Source organism: Anoplophora glabripennis, unplaced genomic scaffold (genome assembly GCF_000390285.2).
Source record: "Anoplophora glabripennis isolate ALB-LARVAE unplaced genomic scaffold, Agla_2.0 scaffold807, whole genome shotgun sequence".
NCBI lineage: Eukaryota > Metazoa > Arthropoda > Insecta > Coleoptera > Cerambycidae > Anoplophora > Anoplophora glabripennis.
In genome coordinates this window covers 132,391-159,061 of record NW_019416890.1, presented here as the reverse complement: position 1 = coordinate 159,061, position 26,671 = coordinate 132,391, and the positions used below count along the sequence as shown (strand labels likewise).

The following is a 26,671-nucleotide window of genomic DNA, read 5'->3' as shown; positions in this document are numbered from 1 at the left end:
AAAAAAAAACAGTATTTGCTTAGACTCTTAAGTATCAAAAAATCTCCCATGGTGAACAAATAAATCTCCCATGGTGAACGAGTGAAAACGTCAAAACCCGCATGTCAAAAAAAAAATTGGGACCAACGGTGTGTGACGTCGTAGGATAAAAAAGTGTTTATAACTCAGAAACGGTGCGTTGAATCGAAAAAATAATTGAAAAATGTCAACCCCTCCCTCCCGGGTTCTGTATGTTCCTTCATGCGTTGAATGATAAAGGTCCGAAGTCCGAATGTCGAAAATAAATTCTGGAAACGAGGTATGTCGTGTTATAGTAAAAAGGCCGTATAACTCGGAAACGGTGCGTTAAATCGAAAAAATAATTGAAAAAACACCCCTGGTTCTGTGTGACAGTTCTGCGTTGAATGGAAAACGTCCGAAGTCCGCATGTGGAAAATAAATTTCGGAAAGAAGAGGTGTGTGAGGTGATATAGTAAAAAAGGTCTTATAATTCGGAAACGGTGCGTTGAATTGAAAAAATAATTAAAAAAATCTCCCCACTACTCTGGTTCTGATTGTCCGTTCTGCGTTGAATGGAAACGGTCCGAAGTCAGTATGTCGAAAAACAAAAAAGTTAGTCAAAAATTGCAACAGCAGTAGCGAACGCATTATCTTATCTCTGTATTGATTGATGATTTGTTGTTTTTTTTTAAATAAATTTCATATTCAACTACTCCTTGAGGTTCCAGCAATCTTACATTGTGTTAATTTTTTTGAACACCTTGTGTCACAAATATGAGCACTACCAATGACATCCATGATATGCAACACTTGTGTCAATAATTATTTTACCTATCTAAAGAAATCAACAATAAGAGGCAGTACCCACCTAAGGATACACAACCTGTATAATGCAATTTTTTTAAACATAGGTGTTAATATCGTACCATATTGGAAGTCGACGCACAAATCTAAAAACATTAATTTCGACTTTTTGAATTTTCCCATTCCAAGGTGATATAAAATAAATAATTAATTAGGTAAATTCATAGTTTTAATTCTAACTTGATTTATTGTATTTAACATTTAAGACAAATGTGATTTCCAAACACAAGATAAGTTCCATATCACTTTAATTACATAATCGCCATCGCTGGAACTGCCGCCTATTAGCAAGTAGAAGAGTTACCACGCTAAATTTTATAGCTGGAAGCCGGCTAAGGAGACTCTGCTTCCATTTCGGGATGCCAATTTCCAGCATTTAAGTAGCAGTCTGTAGCGATACGCTATATTGTCTGTGTTATTATTATTATTTTTTATTTAATATAATCAGTATGTCAAAATAAATTAACAAAAACTTAGCAATATAATCTAACTAACCTAATCTAACTTTACATAAAACATGAAAATTTTAATTTAACTCTTTACTATTTTGTGTAATTAACAATGCTATTTCCAATTCCTAAATCATTATTGAGAAGTTTTCATGATTGTATGTATTATTTTTTAGCTATTCATATATTTTTCAATACTAACTGTATCATGAAGTAAATTCGGTTACCTGAAAAAAAAAAGTTGGCAAAATTATCATCTTGTTCAGTCATTTAAAAGAGGAAATAATTCAAATGGTATACATTTATAACTTATACAGGGTGTTGCATCACGAGAGGGACATGGCTTAATGAGAGATAGAGGACATCTAGGGTAACTAGGATCGCCTATAGAAATAGCTCCTTAGCCATTCTTTACTGAGATACGGTGATTTATGATTTTTGGTCAAAACTGCTTTATGTCATAACTTTGGTAGGGAATGGAATAATGGGTTCATATTTGGTAGGGTTAATGCACTCACGATACTTACATGCATACATGTATGACAGCAAAAAAAAATCCAGGACCGGACTGCAAAAATTGTTAATTATTTGTGCAAGTCTAGAACACAACACTCTGTATGTATTTTTTTGAAATTCCGATATGATATTCGGAAAAAGCATAAAAAAGTGGTCTTAAAGACGTGTTTCTTTTTTTTGTTGCACTTTGGTGGTTACTTAAATAAGCTATTGAAATACGAGACTACGGCTTCTAAAACTAAATTACGTAATGGACACATGATAAAACTGGTTTTGCAACTAAAATTAGCGAAGGCTTAATTGAGGGTAGATGTTATAAATAAGCATGCATATTTTAAACCTCATTTTCTTTAAATAATATGTATTCCAGGTCCGAACTACAAAATTTAAATTTTTTTTGTAACTCTAGAAACATCGCCCCGTATGTATTTTGTTGGTATTCCCATACGGTTATGAAAAGAACATAAAAAAGTAATCTCAGCGACATGTCTCTTTTTCTTGTTACACTTTGATGATTACTTAAATACGCTATTTAATGTACGGTAACAAGCCTTTTAAAATGAAATTACGAGTAAGTAAAAACAAGACATGAGTAAGTAAAAGATACATGATAAAAATAGTAGTTTATTTCTTTTAGTAAATAGGATTTCTAAAAAATAGAAATAAAAAAATAAAGTAGGAACAAAGACTATTTAATAAAACACGGAAAACAAATAACAATAAAACACAAAGAAAATAATAGGTGTCTAAATGTTCTTCGATAACTAATACAACTTCGATACATTTTCTTACTCGTTTACCCAAGTTTCCAATTGTTCGACGTATCGATGGCAATCGAAATCGACGGATTATAATTTATTTTTTGTCATGTGTTTTTATCATGCCTATTTAAATAATCATCAAAGTGTGACAAGACAAAGAGACATGTTGCTGAGATTACTTTTTTATGTTCTTTTCGATAATCGTATGGGAATACTAAAAAAATACATACGGGGCGATGTTTTCTAGAGTTACAAACAAAATTAAAAATTTTGCAGTCCGGACCTGGAATACATATTATTTAAAGAAAATGAGGTTTAAAATATGCATGCTTATTTATAACATCTACCCTCAATTAAGCCTTCGCTAATTTTAGTTGCAAAACCATTTTTATCATGTGTCCTTTACGTAATTCAGTTTTAGAAGCCGTAGTCTCGTATATTCAATAGCTTATTTAAATAACCACCAAAGTGTAACAAAAAAAAAGAAACGCGTCTTTAAAATTACTTTTTTATGCTCTTTCCGAATATCGTATCGGAATTTCAAAAAAATACATACAGAGTGTTGTTTTCTAGACTTGCACAAAAAATTAACAATTTTTGCAGTCCGGAACTTGATTTTTTTTGATGTCATTCATGCATACATGACGTATCGTGAGTGCATTAACCCAACCAAATATGAACCCATTATTCCATTCCCTACCAAAGATATGACATAAAACAGTTTTGACCAAAAATCATAAATCACCCTGTATCTCAATAAGGAATGGCTAAGGAGCTATTTCTATAGGCGATCCTAGTTACCCTAGATGTCCTCTATCTCCCATTAAGCCATGTCCCTCTCGTGATGCTACACCCTGTATATCAACCTTATATTATTCCATCAAATTGTTCCACCAAACTTGAAAAAAATATACAGGATGTTCCATCAAAAAAAATCTTGTTAAATCTAACATTATTTTCGGTGTTTTTGGGCTATAAGTATTCAAAATTTTCAAAAGTTTTCTACAAATTTCATTATACTTTTTTAGCATCTGAAAAATAACGGAGAAAGTAAGGGGACCAATGTTCGTTTGACCACCTTGTAGATAATACGCCAGTTTATGGTATTGTTGGTTGCATACGAAGACGATTGTACGCGTTGTTTTTGTAAACAAAATGCTTACAATTAGATAAATTTTAATGACGCATTTACGTCCTAAATTAACAAATCATGTGTTTACAAACACTTCGTTTTCGAGATATAGGGTGTTCAAAATTAATGAAAAATCATGATTGATTTCAAATTCTAAAAAATAACTAACCATTAGCCGTTTGTACATTATATTTCAGTCATATAAATGTGTACGTAATTAATTGAATTACTCATAAGGAATTCTATATTAAAATATTTTTTGGTGTAGGTAATTAAAGAACCTCGGAAATTATCTGTACATAGTATGATATTGCGATACTTAGATATATTAGGGACAACTTCTTTAATGTCGAATTTACGGGAAAATAGTAATTTTCATGTTAATCTTTATGAATATGGCTGCTTGAATTGAAACTACAATATCAAGTGCCAAATATATGATTGTTATATAGTATAGGGAGCATCTTTGTTAACAATTTTAATAACTTCAGCTTTATTTCTTTTTTAAGTTTAAGAAGCTGTTAAATATACACAGATAAAAAACTTGTAACAAAAACTTTTCATAAAGTGTCAGTGTCAGTTATTGTTTGTCTTTTGTTTCATCGTCACTTATTTGTAGATTATCAAGATACTGTTATTCGTTTTAAAATTTCGCAATATTTCAAACATTATTTTCACAAATTGGTATGCAATGTTAAATATTTAAAAAATGAAGAAGCATTAAGACTAAAGTACCATTTAAGATACAAGCAATAAGTTCATATATAAATTATTTTTTTAAAAAACAAGGTTTTAGTGACGTCATGTTATTTTCGTATTCTTCTCAGCAAACCCTTTCATTTGATACCCATATCATAGGGGGTGCATAAAAAATAACTGGTCCGCCATCTTTGGACGTCCGCCATATTGAATTTAGAATGACGTCACTTAGCTAACCATACTAAGAAAATAAAAATAAAAGCTTGCAAAAAGGTTAGTACCTAACTATTGTAGAAGATATCTTTAAATATAAAATCTGTGAAAATAGAAATACTTAAATAACCAAAAAGACAATGTATGAGGTTAAGATTTTATATTTAAGAAAACTAAATTCATAATAGCAAAATTATATTTCTTAATACAATTTTTCTTTTATTTTTAATATAATTATTATTCATAATAATTTTTGGTCATAACACTTTTTTATATTATTTTAAATATTTAACGCCTTGTATACGTTTATAAAAATAATATAGGTTTTGAACATTTGAAGTAAGTAATACCGAAGTTTTTACTATATAAGAATAATATTTCCTCAATAATCTACTAATAAATAAGTACTTCTCAAAAAGAACTAAGTGCATACTTTGAGAGTAACAGTGATTGCGTTTTTTTGCATAATTTCATGTATATATTTCATGGTTTTCAGAATATCTTTCTATAATTTAATTCAGTTTCGAAAATTTAAAAAAAATCTCAGAACTAAATTCACTAAAAACGTTAATATTGATGCACCCTATATATTAACCATATGTTTGGCACTTAAAACTGTAGTTTCAAGAGAAACAGTTATAAAAATTACATTTTCTTCTAAATTAAATGAAACGAAATAGTTCAAAGACTTCCCCATCCCTAGAAGTTCGGTGGTACTTAAATATAAGCACAGTTGTAGATACAGTGCTGGATAAAGAGCGATTGTCCCGCTCGCCCCATTCGAAGTCATTTTTCCTGGCAAGGATATTGCAGCGATACAGTAGAAATCTCTGTACCGTGATTTCGATGATAGTGCCAAAAGATTGTTCAATGTTCTAAACTAAATCAAAATAGTATGTTTTGTTATTAGCTAAAAGGAGATTTTAAATTAACTTTCGTGATAGCTACAGATTAGTAGGTCGCTCTCTGTCAATAGCAATGCTTTATGCCAATAGACATCGAGTAGCAATGACATTTAAGACGTGATATATTTTGTAGGTTATATCTCCCTCACACTCTTTAAAAGTTTATCACATCCCTGTTACACTCCCTCTTACACTCTTCAATGCTTAAGTAAGGAACTAAGATATTTTGAATATATATTTTAAACGTCGCTAAATTTTTATTTAGTAAAAGAAAATGAAAATGTATTATCTTAAATAGTTATTTCCTTAGAAAATTATATTTAGGTGAGTTATAGGAATTATTTATAACATAATGTAGCATTACAAGTTATAAACATTACATCAAAACAAAATTTTTATTTTTGGCTTACTGTGTACATATTAAAGGTCATTTTTTCCGATATTGTGGACTGCGATTAAGTTCTTAGTCGGAACTGGAAGTAGATAAACTGTTGGGAAGTTGATAAAAGTAAAAAACTAATTTTATATACGCTAAAAAAAAGTACATAGATGTAATTTTTCTAAAGTTCTAGGAATAATAAAAATTATGTTTTATTATTATTTTTCTATCTAGGTATCTTTCTGAGCTGGTCCTATGCATTGAGTAAAATGCAACTTATTTTAACTACATATTACAATTGAAGACGTATTCCTCATAATCATTAATATACGACTTTAGAATATGTTATTTGAAATGAAAAAGCAACTAGAAATAATTAATTTGTATACTAAGGAATGCAGATATGTGTGTAATCTGAGTCTGTAATCGAAGTTGTAGGATTACCAAGAAATGAGTTTCAAATTATCTGTAAAGTAGATATATTATGATCGATAAGTTTTTAGTTTAATAAATTATACGATATTAAAATGATTAATGTTTTATATTTCATGCAGTATTTTTCCGTAATTGAATAACATTTCCATGAAATGAAAAGATTAAAAATTTTATCCAGATTAATGAGACAGATATAACTTCATGGGAGACTTCATGCTTCTAAATATTCTCTACCCAGTTCTTAAAAAGACTAAAAATGTAATGAAAATATTTTTACATGGTGTGCTATTAAAATAAACAATTATAAAGCAATTTCCTTTTACGAGGTATCTTCCGAAATGCGTTTAGGTATCTGCCAAATGTTTTCCTGTCCACCAATATTCGGATATTTTATACTATAAATGAATAAATCTGAAATAATTGAAATAATTTAATAAGAAAATGTGTCAATATTCTATTACAATAAGTGACCTGTTTAGAAATGTTTCTATCACATTTTATTTTGCAGCATCTTGAAGCAATTCTTTATAGACAAAAACGAACATTGCTAGTGATATCTATATAAGTTTTGTACTATAAATAAACCTCTGCTCTGGAATTTCCTTCTGTTTAATGTATTCTTTAAGTTTCTAAGCAGCTCACCTCGTCTCTATAGTACGCTAATGTAAAATAACACGCCTTTTAGTAACGGTATTTCTTAGTCTAAATATAGTAACCAGAAAAATTTAAACATTTATTCGGGCTTTTATCTGCCGTGATCTGAAGTGTGCGCTGCATTTTAACGAATCTTATCTGAGAGAGTTTTATTAGGAGGCATGTAAATATTAAGTATGAAAGATGCTCTTTCATGCGTTTTGCTTTTAATTTCTCAATAATAATTACCTATATAAAATTATTAATTTGAAGGAAATTGTTGACTAAAATGGTCATTAAAATACTGTTGGAGAAATCTTATACTGTACAATGATTTTTTAATCGATTACATTATATAACACGATACAAGGTTAATTCAAGTTCAGTTTTTTATTATATTTGTCTCGGTCCAGCTGAAATTGTTCATAGAACTGAGACGTAAGCATTGCGTATTTGGTAAAAAAAATGTTTACTAACTGACAATTTTAGTTCTTATTTAAAAACGTCCCACAATTCTAAATAGATAGATAGATCTTCTGCGACTTTTGCAAGTGTTTCCTTGGATTTACCCCTCAATAATTTCTTTTACGATAACTTGGGAACAATTATGGCAAATAATTTTACTAATGATGAATCTGGTGGCATGCTGCAAGAATTTTTTGAATGTCGGAATAACTGTGCCACAGCAAGAAGAATGCACCACCGGAGTTTTGTTAATAAACGGTTAGTTTTAAAGCAAAAAAGTGAGAGAGATAAAAATTTTAAAATAAACCAGGCTATCTAATACGTATTTTTGAATATTTAATTTTTATCAAAGAAAAAAGTTGTAGCAAAAATAACTTAGGGGATGATATATATGATAAAAAATTTGAACAATTGAAACCAAGAGAAGCATACGGCTTAATTTTTTGGTAATGTAAGTTTCATACCAACAGCTGGATTGTTTTAGTAAAATTCCTGTTAAACTATTTTTACTTTTTAAAACAATTTTAAGTCATTATATAGAGTAATAAATCATAGTAACAAGAATAAAAATTTGTAAACAGTAAGCTATTGTTTATATGGGTATAATCTATACAATTTACAAAAATTCGGATAATCAAAAAAATACCGGGAATTCTTTAGATTATGAGTGATTTATATTTTATTTAAATTATAGTAATTTAAGGAAATACATACCAAAAAAAACGTTACATCAAAAAGGAAATATGTACTTATTTTATGTATTTATAATATATTTTATGTTATAAGCATGTTCCCTCTTAATTTTTTTGCTAATTGCGCGGTAGTCGCGGTACAAAAGTATATGGGAGCAAAAATGTTCAAAAATTTTTTGACCCTCTAAATTTTACTTTTTTTTAGTGAAATTTGGATTTTTGCCATTTTTAAATGCAATTGTTTTATAAAATGAAATTAAAGAAAATGGTGAACAAGACCGTGTGCGCAGAATAGAAAAACGGCTGTGCAACTTTCGAACAATTAATGCGCTGCCGCGCACTCGCGCAGCTTAGAGGGAACTTTGATTATAAGTATTGTTACACCAATATTATTTAAAAAACACACTATTCGTCTTATGTTTCAAGAAATACTAGCAAAAACTTTAAATTTACTTAGCTAAATGCTTGCGCAGAATAAGAGACTAATGAGTTATCTTTCGCACATAACAGTGAAATTGTTTTTATTAATTTCGTTATTTTTTTTATACATAGTTTCGATTATTTACGTTATTATCATCAAAGTCAGTAATTGGCAAATGCTTTATCTTTAGGCATGCCTAATGTTTCCCGAGTTTTTAACATGAAACAGAAACTTCATGACAAAAATTTCAAGTATACAAGGTGTGCCATTTAACACTCCCTATGTCAATATCACCAATTATTTCCTGAAACTGGGATTGTTAGGTCCCTCCAATAGCTTCAAATTGTAATTAGAACTGTTAGTTCACATCTTTCTGTATAAATGGCGTGGCGATTCAAAAAAATTTTTTGATCCCTGGAACGTGGAAATGCAGTCCGTCTGAAAGATCGTTAAATTTTGATTAATTTTTGTAATATAAAGTTTTTCCCAATATTTACTTGTTTTCGAGACATGTCGACTTTAATAATATGCAATGTATGACGTAACAGGAAAGTCTGTTATTTTATCTAAATCACACCGAGTCAAAATATTCTTTTAAAATATTGTTATAATGACTTTATTCACACCACATACTAACCAACAAACAATAAATTATAAAAAAACAAATGATCAACTACAGAAAAAAGAAATGTGTACAATAGTAAATCTTATAACTAGTATAGTTAAATTGAAGGACGCAAGCTGACAAAAGTGTAATTATTGGAAAACTAATAAGTGTCATCTGTCATACATGTTTTATTTTAAACAAATGACACGATCCTCCTATAACTGCATTTTTTAAATAACATTTGATAAAATACGGTTCGTCTCTGCCCCTTATAAGATTTATCATTGTCCATTTTTTTTGTTTTCGTTTGATTATTTTATAATTTATTGTTTGTTAGTTAGTATATGATGTGAATAAAGCCATTATAACAATATTTTAAATGAATATTTTGTCTCGGTGTGATTTAAATAAAGTATGTAATAGATTTTTTTGTTACATCATACATTGCACATTGAAGTCGACATATCTCGAAAACAAGTAAATATAGAAAAACTTTATATTACAAAAATTACTCAAAATTTAACGATCTTTCAGATGGACTGGATTTCCACGTTCCAGGAATAAAAGAATTTTTTAGTACCGCCACGCCATCTATAGAGAAAGATTTGAACTAACAGTTCTAACTACAATTTGAAGCTATTTGAGGGACCTAAGAATCTCAGTTTCCGGAATTAAAATAAATTTCTTAATTTCGGAGATATTGGTAGCGGGAGTGTTAAATGACACACCCTGTGTATAAAAAAATATTCTACTCTATAAACTGCTGAAACTTGAGACACTGGGGTCTTAAATACTTACTCAATGATAGTAACATTGTAAATTTTTAACAGAAAAATCTTAAAATGGTTTTGCAAACAATTGCTTAAAAAATGCAGGTACTAAATTTTTAATTGGGTTATCCTAATCGGCACAACAAGCCATTTAGCCACTATACAAACAAAAAAAATATTTAAATCGTGTGTTCTAAAAAAAATAAAGGTATGTTCTAGTTTTTGTTAGGCAAACATCGTACATGAAGTCAATTTTGATTTTCACCATTTTTTTTTTAAATCTGAAAAAATTTTGAGAATAGATTCACAAAATATAATAATACTTTGCTGTATAAGCTTCAAATATTTCTTAAATATGTATCCAATTTTTAAAATACCCAATGGTGCCTTTTTTGCCTTTTCAAGTTTCATCAGTCTATGCCAAATATTTTCCGAAATATGTATTTTAATAAACGTAATACATATTTTTTCATGACTTTAACACACTGTATCTGGGAAATGATTGAGGTTTCACTACATTTTTATATCAGTCTCGTTATTTTTACACGATTTATCATTGCCTGATTTTTTTCTGAATAAAACTGACTGTATATGACTAAAAAAAATAACTAAAATAAATTTTCTCATTTTGCCAAATATATCTACTCTTAAGCTTATGACTATAGTAGTACCTACATAAACGGTAAATTATTATTAACTGTAACCGACGAATTGTTAGTAAGTTTATCGGAAGGGAATTCCCTCTGAAAGTAAGTACTTATTTCTAGTAAAACGTAAGTCACATGATCTGGCATTGTTTACAAATGAAGGTTTTAAGAATTGTCGGGGAGCTCTTGGAATTGTCCCCCCTATGCTGTCATTGACTAACTCATTGAATCAGTTTACCACATATAAGCGTAGACCATACTGGGCAGACCCGGCTCAGTAATTTCAGAGCACCACAAGTAGCATGTCGACGGCGAAGAAACATAGACTTGGTCGTGTACTAGCTAATCGCTGTTTCAGCTATTTCGTCCGGGAGGTGTAGCAATTTGTGAGTGATATTACATACGTGGTGCACTTGAATTGATACTGCTCCATGAGGGCGATGGTTTTAAGTGACATGTCTAGGTGCAGCTCACAGTTACGAGTGTCAGTCGTTATTTTTTAAGTTTTCCTATTTCTTTATCCGGAGATAAGCATGGAAACATGCATGTAAGTTTATTTATATTCTGTTGACGATTAGATTGTTTAAATTCCTAGAACATGTAGTTAATAGGACTTAATTGGAGGAGACCCACATGCATGCTGTACAGAGTGAATCATTGACCGCACTGATGCTCCCTATAATGGGATGGGTCACATTTTGCTTATCATCTATTGTTACATTTAAATGTATTAGAAGTCGTGCAAAGTATAAATTATATTTATCTCCTTTTGACTTTGTGAAGTGCAAATAAAGGAATCTTGACGATAGGTGGTGTTGGTAGTAACTTTCCTTATTGAAACACCTATAAAATGCTTAAAATTGAAATATACAGGGTGTACTGACGACATGGTAAAAAGCAAGTGTAACATTTCCCCCTAAAATTAGTTCTAAGGGCTCTATGATTCTTCAAAGACTGGACCTGAGACAGTTTTTGATCAATTACCAAAAGAGTCATTGAAGATACAGACTTCAAAGTTGGATAAAATTAAAAATAAAACTTGGTGGTGGAGTTTTTTTCGCAAAATTGACTGTTCACAATTAAATGTCTAAAAACCGTCACAATGTGAGCAGTATCGTTACTAGCCGAAACGTACTTAAAAACTAGTATGACTCAGTTTTTATCCAAATTTTCGTTGAATGAAAATAGCCAGATAGTTCTAACTTTTCACTAATTGTTGGAAATTACAACGATATAATTGATTTTTATTTATTGTCGCTACTCATGATGCTAAGGTTTTTAAAACATACTACAGAAGTTTATAGCTTAAACTGTCAGCAATTAATCGTCATTAAAATAACAATTGTAGCGACATTCATTGCTTACAATGACAGCTAGCTTTCTCAATTAACGGAAAATCGTACTTTAAGAATGAACACCAGCAGAACTCTTAAAAGCCGGTACATTATATGGAAAAAACTTAAGAGCAGCATAGGTTCTGATTGTGTATGGTATATAAATTTTGAACACTTTCTAATTCCCATACATCGCTGGTTAATGTTTGTTAAAATATACAAATAGGTAACTACTATAAGGAAACTGCACTTCGCCAACTTTAGAGTATGTGTCATTAATAGTATGCTCCAAAACTCCAATCTTTGAAAGTCTTAGAAGGTCCTTAGGAATAGTTTGAGAAAAACTGTTACTCTTGTGTTTGTTTGTTTACTTTGACCACTCAGTCTTAAAAGTTTATCGCAACGTTATTTATTACACCCTGTAGAATGGCCTTGACCTTCGAGGTCAAGCCTTGTCATAAGATTTAACGAACAATTCCATTGGAATAGATGGTGGCGTGTGATAGTAACTTAGAAAAAATATTTTTCTATTGGCATATTATTTATTAAAAGTATTGCCTTCTTGTATCTACTTTGACAGCACGAAGCAATCCTATTTAGAAAATTATCAATAAGTTATTCAGTATTCAGTATTCAGTATTCTTATATATTAAAAAAGCAACAGCTTACCGTTTTAAAAATCTAAATTTTCAAAATAATGTACATAAGCTTTTATTTTAAAAACTTTAGATGTATCTAAGATATAAAGCTTTGATGTATGATGACGGTTATAATTGGTTAAATGGCTTTTTGAAGATAAAGTAAGCGTACAGGATGTTCAGTAAAGAATGTGATGTATTTCAAGAGTGGAAATAATTCCATTAGGTCAAGTTACCTTGGCACAATTTTGTTTCGATTTAAAAAAATTTATATTTCATTTGTCAGTGTCACTTTATAAAATGTTTGATTAATGCTATTGAAATTCGATATGGGAAGCTTTTTGAGGAAGTGGAATATGAGCCTTTTTTTCAAAAACGTACAACTCGCTAAGAACATCTTAAACAATCTTTTGTTTTTTTCCGGTTTTCTTTTGTTGGTAGATGTTTTAAGGAAACGCGGATATTTTTTAATTTTGTATTTCTGTCATTTTATGAAATTTATAATTTACTATTCTATTCTATTTACTTATTAATACTTTCTGATAAAATTAACAGTATTTAAGTACTTAAATATTTTTATAATTCAAAAATTTGTAAAGAATTAAGTGAATACATAATATGAAAACTGAATTGGGACAATTATTATTGATAACTGCAGGGTATAATATGGCGTTTTTCCAAAATAAACGTTTCGATCTTATTTATTTATTTATTTTTATACCTAACGTTATCATCTGTCGAAAAGAGTTTCTTTCTAGAAAATGAAACTCGATACATTAGAGAATTGTTAGGTAATTAATATTAAGTGCAGTACTAACTCCGTCTTCCGCATAACAAATTGTTGTAACTCAACATCAACTGGGGTAGGGAAACTTACCTAATTAATGGAAACCTTGTGGATACAAATAATTCCTTCAAGCGCCGTCATTAAAATTGGTCTTGAAATAATTTAAATTTAAATGGACAAATGAGCAGAGCAGAGTGAGCATGTGATAATTGATTAGACAGGACCTTGTTTTTTATTAACTGGTGTATAAAATTACAATTCATTAGTTTTCCTAACTCGTAAAATAGACTGCTATTTCGGTTTACAGTTAAATATTAATTAAAACAAATATTGCAAAATAATTCGCCAACTCTATATAATTTTTATGACAACATCTTTTTATACTAATTTATTATCATATCTAACGGAAACTGAACCTGAACCAATGAGCTCATTCGCGACTTCAAATTCTATTGATTCGTTATTGTTTTGCAACTAACAAAACAGTTGTAACAATACATAGAGTAATACAACAAAAACGAAGAAGCATTTTCCCCATCCAAATTTAACAATATTTTTTATATATAAATTTGCCCTTAGTGTGCCTTTATTCGCTTTTGACGTATGGTGTTGATTAAAAAAATATATAAGTGTGTTCTAGCAAAAACGGAAAGTTATAGAAAAATATCGTGTACGCCCCTGGATCCAGTAAAAAAAAGACTAAAAACTTATAAAAATAAAGTATTTTTCAAACATAGGATGTTAACATTACAGAAAACGGCTAAAATTGAAAACATGTCTCTCTTAAAACAAATCAAGATGTCGAGATGGGGATTTCGTCATTTATACAGGGTGTCCCGGTACTTGATACAAAAAAGTCGAGTATAAATAGATGAGGTCAAAATAATATCAGTTTCTATTATAAATTTTTTTTCATACGGGCCTTCGTTAACAAGTTACGGACCCTCAAAGGTGTAAATTAAAAAGTTATTTTTATTTACAGTCTCTAAACCATTAACTTCAGCATGATCTAAATTTGGTGATTGACAACAGCTTGTTTTTGATGTTGTAAGTGAAATATCATTATAGCCAAAACGCCAGGGACGGACTATACCCAATGGTTAACAACCGAGAATTTTTGCATAGATGACGATCGCAATCTACCTGTATCAAAAATAAGTTCCCTGAAGAATTTTCCAACAATAATACCTTCCTGGTTCAACTCGGTAAAATTAACAATTTAGGAAATATTTGTGATTTTATGTCACAGTGCACATCGAGCTGCCCCTCCACCATTTTTGGGTTTTAATTTTTAATTGACCATAATTACTATGTTAGAAACGTACATATTTTTAAAATAAGAGCCTAGAAAATTTTACTGTCTGCTAATGTAATTTCCACTAACAAAATTTGATAAATACACTTATAACACAAAATAGGAAAGCAAAACAAGAATAAGTTAAAGTAAGTTAAAAAAAATAATTTAAAAGAAGGATAACTATCAAAATACATTTTCAATATGGCCACTTTCCACCTCCATACACTTCCTAAGTCCACCAATGTTACTGGTTTGTACACAAAAAAACATTTCTGGGGTATGTCTAATATTATCCCAATGGAAATTATTTCTTTGTAGCAATGTATCCCTTGTCTGTACTGGGATTGCGTACACTAAACTTCCCAAAGGAAGAAGTCCATCGAGGTAAAGTCTGGAGAACGTGGTGGCCATAAAATTGGGCTTCCTCTCCCAATCCATTTATTATTAAACACAATGGATAAATAATTTCGTACATCAATATTGAAATGGGGAGGAGCCCCATTATACATGAACCAAACGTTTCTTCGGGTGTCTAATCGAACATCGTATAATAGTAGCTGCAAATTATTTTGCGATAACTCCAAATATCGATGTCCATTCAGACGTTCCTCAAAAACGTATGGACCTATTAAATTATTACCCTTTTTCGTGTACTTACAAACAAATAACATTCGTAGCCTTAGGAGGTGGAAGGTGTCCATATTGAAAATGTATTTTGATAGTTTTCTTTCTTTTAAATTATTTTTTTAACTTTAATTTATTCTTTTTTGTTTTTCTATTTTGTATTGGGTAAAATGTGTTTGTCAAATTTTGTTAATGAAAATTACATTAGCATACAGTAAGATTTTCTAGGCTCTTATTTTAAAAATATTTATGCTTCTAAAAAAGTAATTAAGTGCAATTAAAAATTAAAACCAAAAAATGGTATAGGCGCAGCTCGATGTGCACTGTGACATAAAATCACAAATATTTTTTAAACTGTTAATTTTACCGAATTGAATCTAAGGGTATTATAAAATTCTTCAGGGAAATTATTTTTGATACAGGCAGATTGCGATCGTCATCTATTCAAAAATTCTGGATTGTTAACCATTGGGCATAACTCGTCCCTGGCGTTCTGGACAACATCAAAAACAAGCTGTACGCATGTGTTATCGATCACCAAATTTGCATCATGCTGAAGTTAATGGTTTAGAGACGAAATAAAAATAATTTTTTAATTTTCACCTTTGAGGGCCCATTACTTGTTAAGGAAGGCCCGTATGAAAAAAATGTATATGAAGAACTGATATTATTTTGACCTTATCTATCTATTTTTTGTATCACGTACTGGGACACCCTGTATTTCGTAAAAAATCGAGCCTTGACTGCTTTTTTCAATAATTTTGGGAGGCACAAAAAATCCTCAAAAAGTCGAATTTGATACTCTAAGCGCAAGTTTAAAATATGAATAAGATATTCTTTGGAGTACACCACACTAAATTAAAAATAGTAATAATTATAATAATAAACCTCTGCGCCTATTTATTTAATGTTTTCTGTTTATACATATCTGGAAAATACCAAAAATTAAAAAATATTCATACTCAAGGCTTTTAATACAGGGTCTTCCTAAATATCATGTACATAAGGGAGGGGGTAATTCTTTGGTTTATTTTATGACTAAAAGTTCATATAAACATAGGTGTAGATATTAAGCTCAAATTTGGAATATAGGTTACGCTGTAGGGCTTACATGCATGCCAAATGGTCTGAACTTTTGTGCGATGCGCCGCTGGTAGATTCTAAAATCAAAATTGAATTTTATGTTTTGTTGAGAAACTTTTTTGCCTCTTATGATTTTTTCGTATCTGCGACCGTTATCGAGAAAAAAAAATAAAAAACGATTTTATGTAATTCGTTACAAGAAATTCTTAAAATGGCCCGGTAGGCTCTGGCTTTATTTAGATAATTTCTTGTTTCTATTAATTTTGACAGTTCGCATTTGAAATCGTAACTTGGGTCTGCATATGTTTAAAAATTAAAGGTTTATGTTATAAACTGTAAGGTGTAAAAGTGTTTTAAATACTCATTAGTCATTATAATCTCACAACAATGCCAAATTTTATAAATTTTGAAATGGGTCATCCCAGCTTTAATTTTTAACAGGTAGTGGCGAATAAACTGTCAAAATTAATGGAAACAAGAGATTATATAAATAAAGCCAGAGCCTACTGGACCATTTTAAGAATTTAAATTTCATCTAACGAATTACATAAAATCGTTTTTTATTTTTTTCTCGATAACGGTCGCAGATACGAAAAAATCATAAGAAGCAAAAAGTTTCTCAACAAAACATAAAATCCAATTTTGATTTTAGAATGTACCAACGGCGCACCGCACGAAAGTTCAAAGGAAGAAAAGGGGGCATGAACCCCGAAAAAATATCACTCTGTAGAATATCACGACCATTTGACATGTCCAATGATGTAAGCCCTACAGCGTAAACTATATTCCAAAGAGCTAAATATCTCAAAAACTGTGGGAGCTATAGAGAAAAAAATTAAATAATCTTAAAATTTAAACACCCTGTAGATCGGTAACGAAGCATTTGCGGACCTATGTTTATATGAACTTTTAGTCAGGAAATAAGCCAAAGAATTAGCCCCTCCCTTATGTACATGATATTTAGGAACACTCTGTATATCGCAGAAGATATATCAATAATTCCCTTTTAAAGGGGTATAAGTTTTACCTTATTATCTATTTTTGGAAAACCTTTCTATAAAAAGGTCCTTTACTTTTTATGAACTATTAATTCTAGAAATTTGTATGAAAAACTAATAATTTCAAATTAAAATAATATTTGTGTATTCAAGGCAAGGAAAAAATATGTCTTGTCAAATTTTTTTTTCTTTTCTACTTTTCATATTTTATGGTTAAGAGACTTCGCAGTTAAAATTTAATTTTGATTCATTGTTTTTTTATTAGTATCAGTTGCTTCTTTAAATGTTTGATTAAAACTTTTATCATTTAAAGACGGCTACACATGTTCCCGTACATCTCCTAGCTTTGCCTGGACTGGTATGCCTGTAGAGGTTTACTGTAATTAAAAGAACAAAGTTAAGATAATAAAAAAAACAAATATTTTTAAATCATTACAAAGAATTCGGCGTGTCTTTAAACATTTCCGATATGTGGTAAAGTGGTTAATGGAGTTCCGGACGTCAGTGATGAAAAGGGGAATTTTTAAACGTTAGTGATATCCAGGTATATTGTTTTAGTGTAAATTTGCGATCCAACGTAATTAACATTACAATATACAGAAATATAATAGACATTCTAGAAATTGTGATATCATTAAATTTGTGCGGATATATGAAATCGAATTGATCACTGCGTACGTGCTTTTACAAATGGATATCATTTAAATTTAAAAAATAAGAAGTGTGTGTATATAATTTTAATATACAGAATTTGAAATGTACTCTTATACCTATACAACGCGATATTGATTCCTATCACTTACCACTAGTTTATTTAATGACTTTAAAAATATCAATAGTGGTGACTATTACAAAAATGAAGAACATACACGATCCTTCTAATTATAGACCAATTTCAGTTATTCCATACTTTGCAAAAGTCTTTGAATGTGTGCTGAAAAGGCAAAAGAAAATCTGAGCACATTTCAGAATTGCCATGCCCATACATATAGTATTAGATCAAGAAACAATCTGATAACTACAACCTGTATAGATATAAAGATACAAATTTTAGTGTAATAATTATCTGAAAATAAATTTTAATAAACTATTTAGTACAACATTTTATGAAATTTAAATATTCATATTTCTGTCAACAGAACGTTGTTTCATTAATAGGGCTATCAGAATAGAGATACTAGGTAGCTTAAATGGAGGCAAAGTTGCATAATCAGAGGACCAACATTATGCCCCTAAAAAATCAAGGTTAACATGATTAGTTTTCGAAATATTTGAAAAAAAAACGAAAATTTGGAAATCCGTTTTTGTTTCATTTCAGCCTTGTTTGAGGTGATATTGGAAAAAGAAGAACACTTTCTCTTGGCAACTTTTTGCCCTCTATAGAATGGCATAATCAATTTTTATATGTAACATTTCGTCTTTCGACCATCATTAACTTCATTTTTTTAAATACGACCATGGAAATTTTATTGCATTTTTTGGAAGCCTTCATGATCCCCAATACAGTACTGCCTCAGCCCGAATCAAATTCAGACGTTTTGTCTCAAAAAAATCATCTTCAATGTATTAACTACATACTTGTGAAAGTGAAATATCCTTTATACATACAGTGGAGTCTCCATTTAGAATAATAAAATTGATGTATATTTTCCGATGTCGATGTTTCCTGATGTTCAAGCAAAACATGATTTTTGATATATCCTCAAAACAAACACTTTTGTAATTTTCCATATACAATACCCACAAATAATACACCATTTACTACTTTATTACCTTTCTTTAACTCTAGAAATTTAATTTATGTACTAAATTGCGGAATTGACTTCACGACTAAAGTAAACAATTAAGAATAGTGACTGGGTGTCTATTAGTGTGTGAATGTTACTGTTCTAAGGTGTTATACGAATTTTCAACTTCTGTACTATTAACACAATGAACTTATAGCGGTTCCCACATCCGCTTAACGTGGTTTGTAAATAATCTACAACATTTTGTCAAAAAATAGATTTTGTCAGTAAAGGTGGTAAATTAAGTCTGTAGTTTCTTTCCCTTTAGATATGTCACTGCAGTTACTTTTAAGGTTTTAAACAAACAGGAATTGTTCGTTTGATACTTTTATTTTTATTTACTAAGGAAGGGATGCATCATGTAGCCTTTAGTAGCTTTTAAAGCTGTTTTACATTGACAATTTATTCATCAATTAATTCACGAATTTATTGGTAAACAGTGTGGTTTTACACTGCTACAGACTTTGTCAAGTTTTTTGACGTATGAATCAGTTCTACCAATGAATCAGAGAAGCAAATAAATTTCAAAAATGTCACCTTTCCACTCATAATTGTAGTGATACAACAGCGGTACCGTTCTGACACATATTATATAAATATTAGTTTTTGTAAATAACAAATCAGTAAAAACAATGCGAAACTAGCACGACGCCACACAATTATTTACATATTCCAATAACATAACCTCATTACTGATCTGAGGCTGGAAATCTGTTGGGTTGGTACTTCCGAACTTCACGAAGAAATTGACAAAAATTAGAACATGCTCTAATTCGTCAAGAACTTGATGAATAAATTGATTAAGTTATTTGACAGCTGATTTGGTGCATTACACTTGTCCAATTTCTTGATGAAACAACTTCATCAATTAATTGATCAATAAATTGTCAATGTAAAACAGCTTTTAGAAACTACTTGATTTGGAGTCGAACTTTTTTAAAAATTCGCTTCTCGACATTACTAGTTTTTTGTATTCCTGGCCGACCTTCCAGCGGTTTAATAAACACATATATATTTATTTGCGCAACTTTTTATACTTTTTGCGAAGATACATCTTCCAGTATATAAAATCAAATAAAATTGAAAAAAGATGTAACAGGTTTTGAAAAACTATTTGACTTTTCGAGTACTTCAAGTCAACTTAAACAAGTCAAGATTAAGTAAACAATCAATATTTAATATAGGTATAGATATCCCAGACTATACTTTTTGAAATACTTACTTTTATCTTATTAAATATAATATACCTTGTTTTGCTTAATTTACTATAGATTTATAGTATTTAATAATTTTTGTGAATGTTCTTAATAAAAAAACTTGTAAGTGATTATAGTTTTCTATTCGTACCACGTAATGAAGAATGTAACAATTGAGACATCGTTTTCTGCCGCGAAATTAGTTATAATTATATGACATGATGTCATTTTATCTTCTCATAATTGTTTAAGAAATATTCTAGAGAGCAGGGAATTGACACAAAGTTCATATGTATATGTTTCGTGTTTCAATATTTTAATTACAAAAACAATAATTTTACAATTTCAAAAATGTTTTATAAAGGTATTATACATATAATAGATTTTTCTCTGTACCTACTGGTTGTTTATATAGGGGGTGTCCCGAAATTAATGCAACAAAATATGGTCACAGATTCTTAAGACAAATTTAGGAGACCCGTATTTTTTCTTTTTGCCAAGTGCCCCCCTCTTTCGGAGTTACAATCCCCTGAAATCCGCCCTTAAGAATAACCTTTTTTCTATATCTCAGAACCCTGTTGTACGAGAATAACTAAATTTTGTACATAGGGGTTTTATGAGATATAGAATCTGAACCCCCTTAAGACAGTTTTTCGTGGGCCCCCTTGTCTTTGGAGCCAAAAAAATTTAGTCGCATATTTAAATTTCTTAAAAATTCCGCTAGAAAGGCATTAAATTTAGAAACTTTTTTGTCATGTGATACTTTTTTCGTAAAACGCAATGTTTTCGAGAAAAATGTCAAAATGTGGTCGAATGCACATCGTGATTCGTCATTTTCCTCAAAAACATTGGGTTTTACGAAAAAAATATAAAAGACAAAAAAAGTTTTTAAATTCAAGGGAGCCCACGAAAAAGTGTCTTAAAGGGGTTCGCCGCCAAAAATCGTAGCACTATCAGATGTCACATGTCATAAAACCCTTGTATACCAAATTTAGTGATTCTCATTCAACAGGGTTCTGATATTTAAAAAAGACTATTCTTAGGGACAGATTTCAGGGGGCTGTAACTCCAAAAGAGGGAGCCACTTGGCAAAAAGAAAAAATACGGGTCCCTAAATTTGTCTTAAGAATCTGTAACCAAATGTTGTTGCATTAATTTCGGGACACCCCGTATCCCAGTTTCAAGTCAAGTAAAATATAATTTATATGTTATACCATATCCCTTACTAGTTGTAAGTGTTAGATGTAATTACCTATAATTTTGAAAACTAGGAAATGATAATTATGTGAATACGTAAAACATATAGATACTTCCAAGATTAGTAATTTAAACAAAGCCAATGTATACACACTTGTATTTCATACAATTCACAAATATGTATTTTAGAATTACCACTATAGTTACTAGTCAGATCGATATTTATTATAGTTCATTTTCCTTAAAACTGGAATTTTTCAAATTATTGAAAGATATACTTAATTCAGATATTGAAATTAGTATTACTTTTTGAACAACGTTATAAATAGAAACCTATTTCTTTACTACCCTTCCAATGAAAACTGATAATTTAAAATAAAGCCAAATAAAGTTGATTATTATAATCTACAGTATTAAACTTGTACTGTATTAGAAAAGGGTTCGTAGAAAAAAAATCACTAACATTACCGTCAGGGAAGTTATAAGTGCCATAGTACACATATCTTTTTTATTTTTGTGTTAAAAATGTTAACAAACAAATAAATTCTATAAAATTATTTGAATTCCATATGTATCGCATATAAAATAATAAAATTAATACTGTACTTTTAAAAAGTAGTTGTTTGGTGGTCAGGGTGTTAAAAGTCTCATCAGTAGTACAATAGTATTGACTGACGTTTTTATCCAATTTCCAATATCACAGAATCTGTGTGTTTTCCTCATTCGTATATGGCAAATTTTGACAATCGAAATTTCCAAATTTTAGAGTTGGCGTACTAACTTTATGTATCTACAAAATAACTAACACGAAAACAGTTTTTAATGTTAAAAAAAGTTAACCATCTGACATACGTTGCTGCACACACAAATGTGATACTTGTTTTCATAAATCTCCAGACTGGCTTTCTCAGGCAAGTTATATCTTCTATGGTACATTGTTACACGTACACTGTACTCCAGAGTCTTAAATAATATACAAAAAAAAGTTCTTTGTTTTGACTTTAACTCGACCTTCAAATGTTTTATCAAATTTGTAAAATATTCTTTCTTTTTATAAATCTCCAGACTGGTTTTCTCAGGCAGTGATATAAGTATATTGAACATTGTCACACGTATAGTGTCCTGCAGAGTCTTAAGGCGGTTTTCCACTAAACGGACAAAACAAAAACAAAACACAAACTTGTGTCGAATAAAACAGAACTGTAACTTTTCGCAAACTTTTTGAAGACTGGCGTGTTTTGCAACAGTTGGAGTTTTGTTTTTCGGGTCCCGCTTCTATAAGGCGGTTTTCCACTAAACGGACAAAATAAAAACAAAACACAAACTTGTGTCGAATAAAACAAAACTGTAACTTTTCGTAAACTTATTGAAGACTGGCGTGTTTTGCGACAGTTGGAGTTTTGTTTTTCGGGTCCCGCTCGAAAGCGGTCACATCAAAAGGTTTCGACGTGTTTTGAAAGTCAAGTCTGTTTAGTGAAAACGGTCGTGTTGTGTTTTCTATTTAAGTGATCCAACCCAATATCTATTTTGGCGTTTTCTTCTTCCCAAAAACAATATTTTAATCATTAATGAATTATAGCTATTAAAAAATATATATGTGTACGGTTAAAGTGTTTACTTGGCTAGGATACAAAGTAACTAACTAACCAAGTAAACACTTTAACTGTACATATACAACGAACTCCATCAATGGATATTTGGGAAACCGTTCGAAGGATTTTTTTGAAATTGGGATGGTGTGATACGGACCGTGGAGCCTACCAAGCTAAAATATTTTCAAAGTCATCGTATTTCCGGTTATACCGGAAGTTGATACTAATTTTCTTATTTTAAATGGAACCCCCTGTATATTATTGCAAAAAATTAGGGGTTCCCATTTAAAAATTTCGAGTTTTTCACATATTCTGAACTTCATATTCGATAAAAAAAATTTGACCACCCTGTATAAAAACTGGAAAATTTTCATGTCAAATTTGATAAAGTAGGTCTTCCTCTACAAAATGTCCATTTTACACAAAAAAATAAACCGGAAAAACTAAATTTTGCTGACAGTCTGCATCTGTCAATTTTTGTTTAAAAATCGAAATATCTCGGAAACGGTCAATCCTAAGTATGAAGTGTTCTATATGTTTTCAATCCTTCCAGCGGTTTCCCAGATATCCAACGATGGAGTTCGAGATGGTATACTCTGTAGACACTTACTTTTTTTTTTCAAGGACTTCAGTATAAACCTAAAACTAAGAATAAAAAAATCTTCTCTAAACGTGTTGGTTGGTTATTGGAAAAATGTGTTCTGACTTCCTCGCGACAACCAGTGGAAAAAGACCGAAAACAAAAACAAAACTCGAACAAAATGTAGACCGCTTGATGGAAACAAGAGTTTTGGGTTTGTTTCAGTTTTGTTTTTGTTTTTCAGGTTCTAGAAAACACAAACAGGACATAAACTCAACTGTCCGTTTAGTGGAAACGGTCGTGTTGTGTTTTCTATTTAAGTGATCCAACCCAATATTTATGTTGGCGTTTTCTTCTTCCCAAAAACAATATTTTAATCATTAATGAATTATAGCTCTTAAAAAATATATTTTTGTACGGTTAAGGTTACTTGGCTAGTATACGAACTAACTAACGAAGTAAATACTTCAAACGTACATATACAACGAACTCCATCAATGGATATTTGGGAAACCGTTCGAAGGATTTTTTTGAAATTGGGATGGTGTGATACGGACCGTGGAGCCTACCAAGCTAAAATATTTTCAAAGTCATCGTATTTCCGGTTATACCGGAAGTTGATACTAATTTTCTTATTTTAAATGGAACCCCCTGTATATTATTGCAAAAAATTAGGGGTTCCCATTTAAAAATTTCGAGTTTTTCACATATTCTGAACTTCATATTCGATAAAAAAAATTTGACCACCCTGTATAAAAACTGGAAAATTTTCATGTCAAATTTGATAAAGTAGGTCTTCCTCTACAAAATGTCCATTTTACACAAAAAAATAAACCGGAAAAACTAAATTTTGCTGACAGTCTGCATCTGTCAATTTTTGTTTAAAAATCGAAATATCTCGGAAACGGTCAATCCTAAGTATGAAGTGTTCTATATGTTTTCAATCCTTCCAGCGGTTTCCCAGATATCCAACGATGGAGTTCGAGATGGTATACTCTGTAGACACTTACTTTTTTTTTTCAAGGACTTCAGTATAAACCTAAAACTAAGAATAAAAAAATCTTCTCTAAACGTGTTGGTTGGTTATTGGAAAAATGTGTTCTGACTTCCTCGCGACAACCAGTGGAAAAAGACCGAAAACAAAAACAAAACTCGAACAAAATGTAGACCGCTTGATGGAAACAAGAGTTTTGGGTTTGTTTCAGTTTTGTTTTTGTTTTTCAGGTTCTAGAAAACACAAACAAAACATAAACTCAACTGTCCGTTTAGTGGAAAATTGCCATTAAATAACATGAAAACGGTACAAAAAAAAATAAGAATAATTTTTTATTTTGACTAACACACCTTCAAATGTTTTATCGAATTTATAAAATAATTAGTAGCGTAGGCGTCCATTAAGAAGAAGAATTGAGCATCTCTAGATCTCCTGATTTATCATAGTGCTTTTCGAATTAACTATGGGATATACAGAGCCTTCATAAATGTTTACAAGCCACGTGACCGCCGAGCTTAGGCTAATACTGTAGAGTAATGAAATCATAATGAAAAATCCCTAAATCTTGGCGTCATCAATATTAATAATTCGTTTACAATGAACAATGACAAACCGTTACGTTTACACTCGAGATAACGCGATCGCTGATTGGTTGAATAGAATCGCTTGAAGAATTACACCAATCACGGCCGGTAAAACAGAATGATTGAATAGAAATTCAATCAATCAGCGATCGCATTATCTCGAGCGTAGACATAACGGTTTGTCACTATTCATTATAAACGATTCATTAGCAATGCCACAAACACAATTCGTGAGCCAACGCGACAAGCTTACAAGTGTAAGCATAGACGAAAATATTTTTTCAGGTAGTGTATAATGTTCTACATTTAGTTTTGTTTGAAAGCCCCTCGAATTTGTATGTAAAAGTTTTATTGACGGAATGTGTTACAAATGTTACGACTAGATTATTAACCGTTGTGCTGACCGACTGCACTTTTATGTAATATAACCGTTTTAAGTCAACGATGCACGACTTTTCATAGCCGCGGATAACAAACTAGTAAGCTCTTACAAAACCTCTCAGATTTCGTTACATGCAAACAAATGTCGTTGTGCTCGTTCTACAAAATCACAGCCTTATACAGAACTACATCCGGATTTAACCGTGATGCAAATTATGAAGCGGACGTGATAATTAATAAATGAAAAATGGATTGCGTTGTTATCCCGCAATTAGAAATATTAATTCAGAGCGGTAAACGTGCTTTCCTCGAAGTGATATGCTCCAATAATTGTGTAATCTAGATGGAATGTAACACTAAACTGTTTCTTAATAGTGGGTTAGTTTTAACGGAATTAAAGGGCACTTTTGATACCAATAAATTAGTGAAAATAACCAAAGGTTTTAATTTAACTGTTCAGTTTTAGTATTTATGTTCACGATTAGGAATTATCAGTTCATTAAATGAACGTAGTCGGCGTTACTCTAATCTTTGAAGTGGTGTTCAGTTTTAAACCATTTAATCCACATTCGTCGTCTTATCGAACCATTCTATTTAAGAAAATATTTCAGTGTTTTTGATTTATATGTTTGCTGTTGTGTTAAAATTATTGCTGTAGATACAAAAGCACTGAAATAATATTATAATCTAGTTGTAGTTATAATAATATAATAATTATTATTAATAGTAATATAATAATTAATATTAATAAGAATATAAACAATAATAATAATAATAGTAATAATAATATGATAGTAATAAATGTCTTGTTCATTTGAACAAAAAAAACACCACAGTTGTAAAATAGATGTTATTGTTGGTATTGTTACCTTTTATACATGGGTCATCACAAAGCAGTTATCTCGACAACAGCCGGGTCATTCGCCAGAAATTAAGAGGGTATATGAAACAAATAACAAAGTTACTGTTCTGTCAATAAAAACAAATAAATAGGTAACTCACCGGGGGTTT

At 30.5% G+C, this 26,671-nt stretch overlaps 1 protein-coding gene across 4 annotated transcripts in view; it reads left to right on the top strand.

Moving 5' to 3' along the window:
• Positions 1-26,671, top strand: part of LOC108914353 (regulator of G-protein signaling loco) — a 100,435-nt gene that overhangs the window by 10,522 nt on the left and 63,242 nt on the right. For 2 of the 4 annotated variants that reach the window (XM_023455628.1, XM_018720158.1), the window contains exon 1: positions 10,863-11,135. The exons of the other annotated variants lie outside the window; for them this stretch is intronic. In XM_023455628.1, coding sequence (XP_023311396.1) covers positions 11,130-11,135 — 6 coding nt within the window. In that variant the 5' untranslated portion in view covers positions 10,863-11,129. Of the gene's footprint in view, positions 1-10,862; positions 11,136-26,671 lie in introns of those variants that run through there. 4 annotated transcript variants of the gene reach the window in all.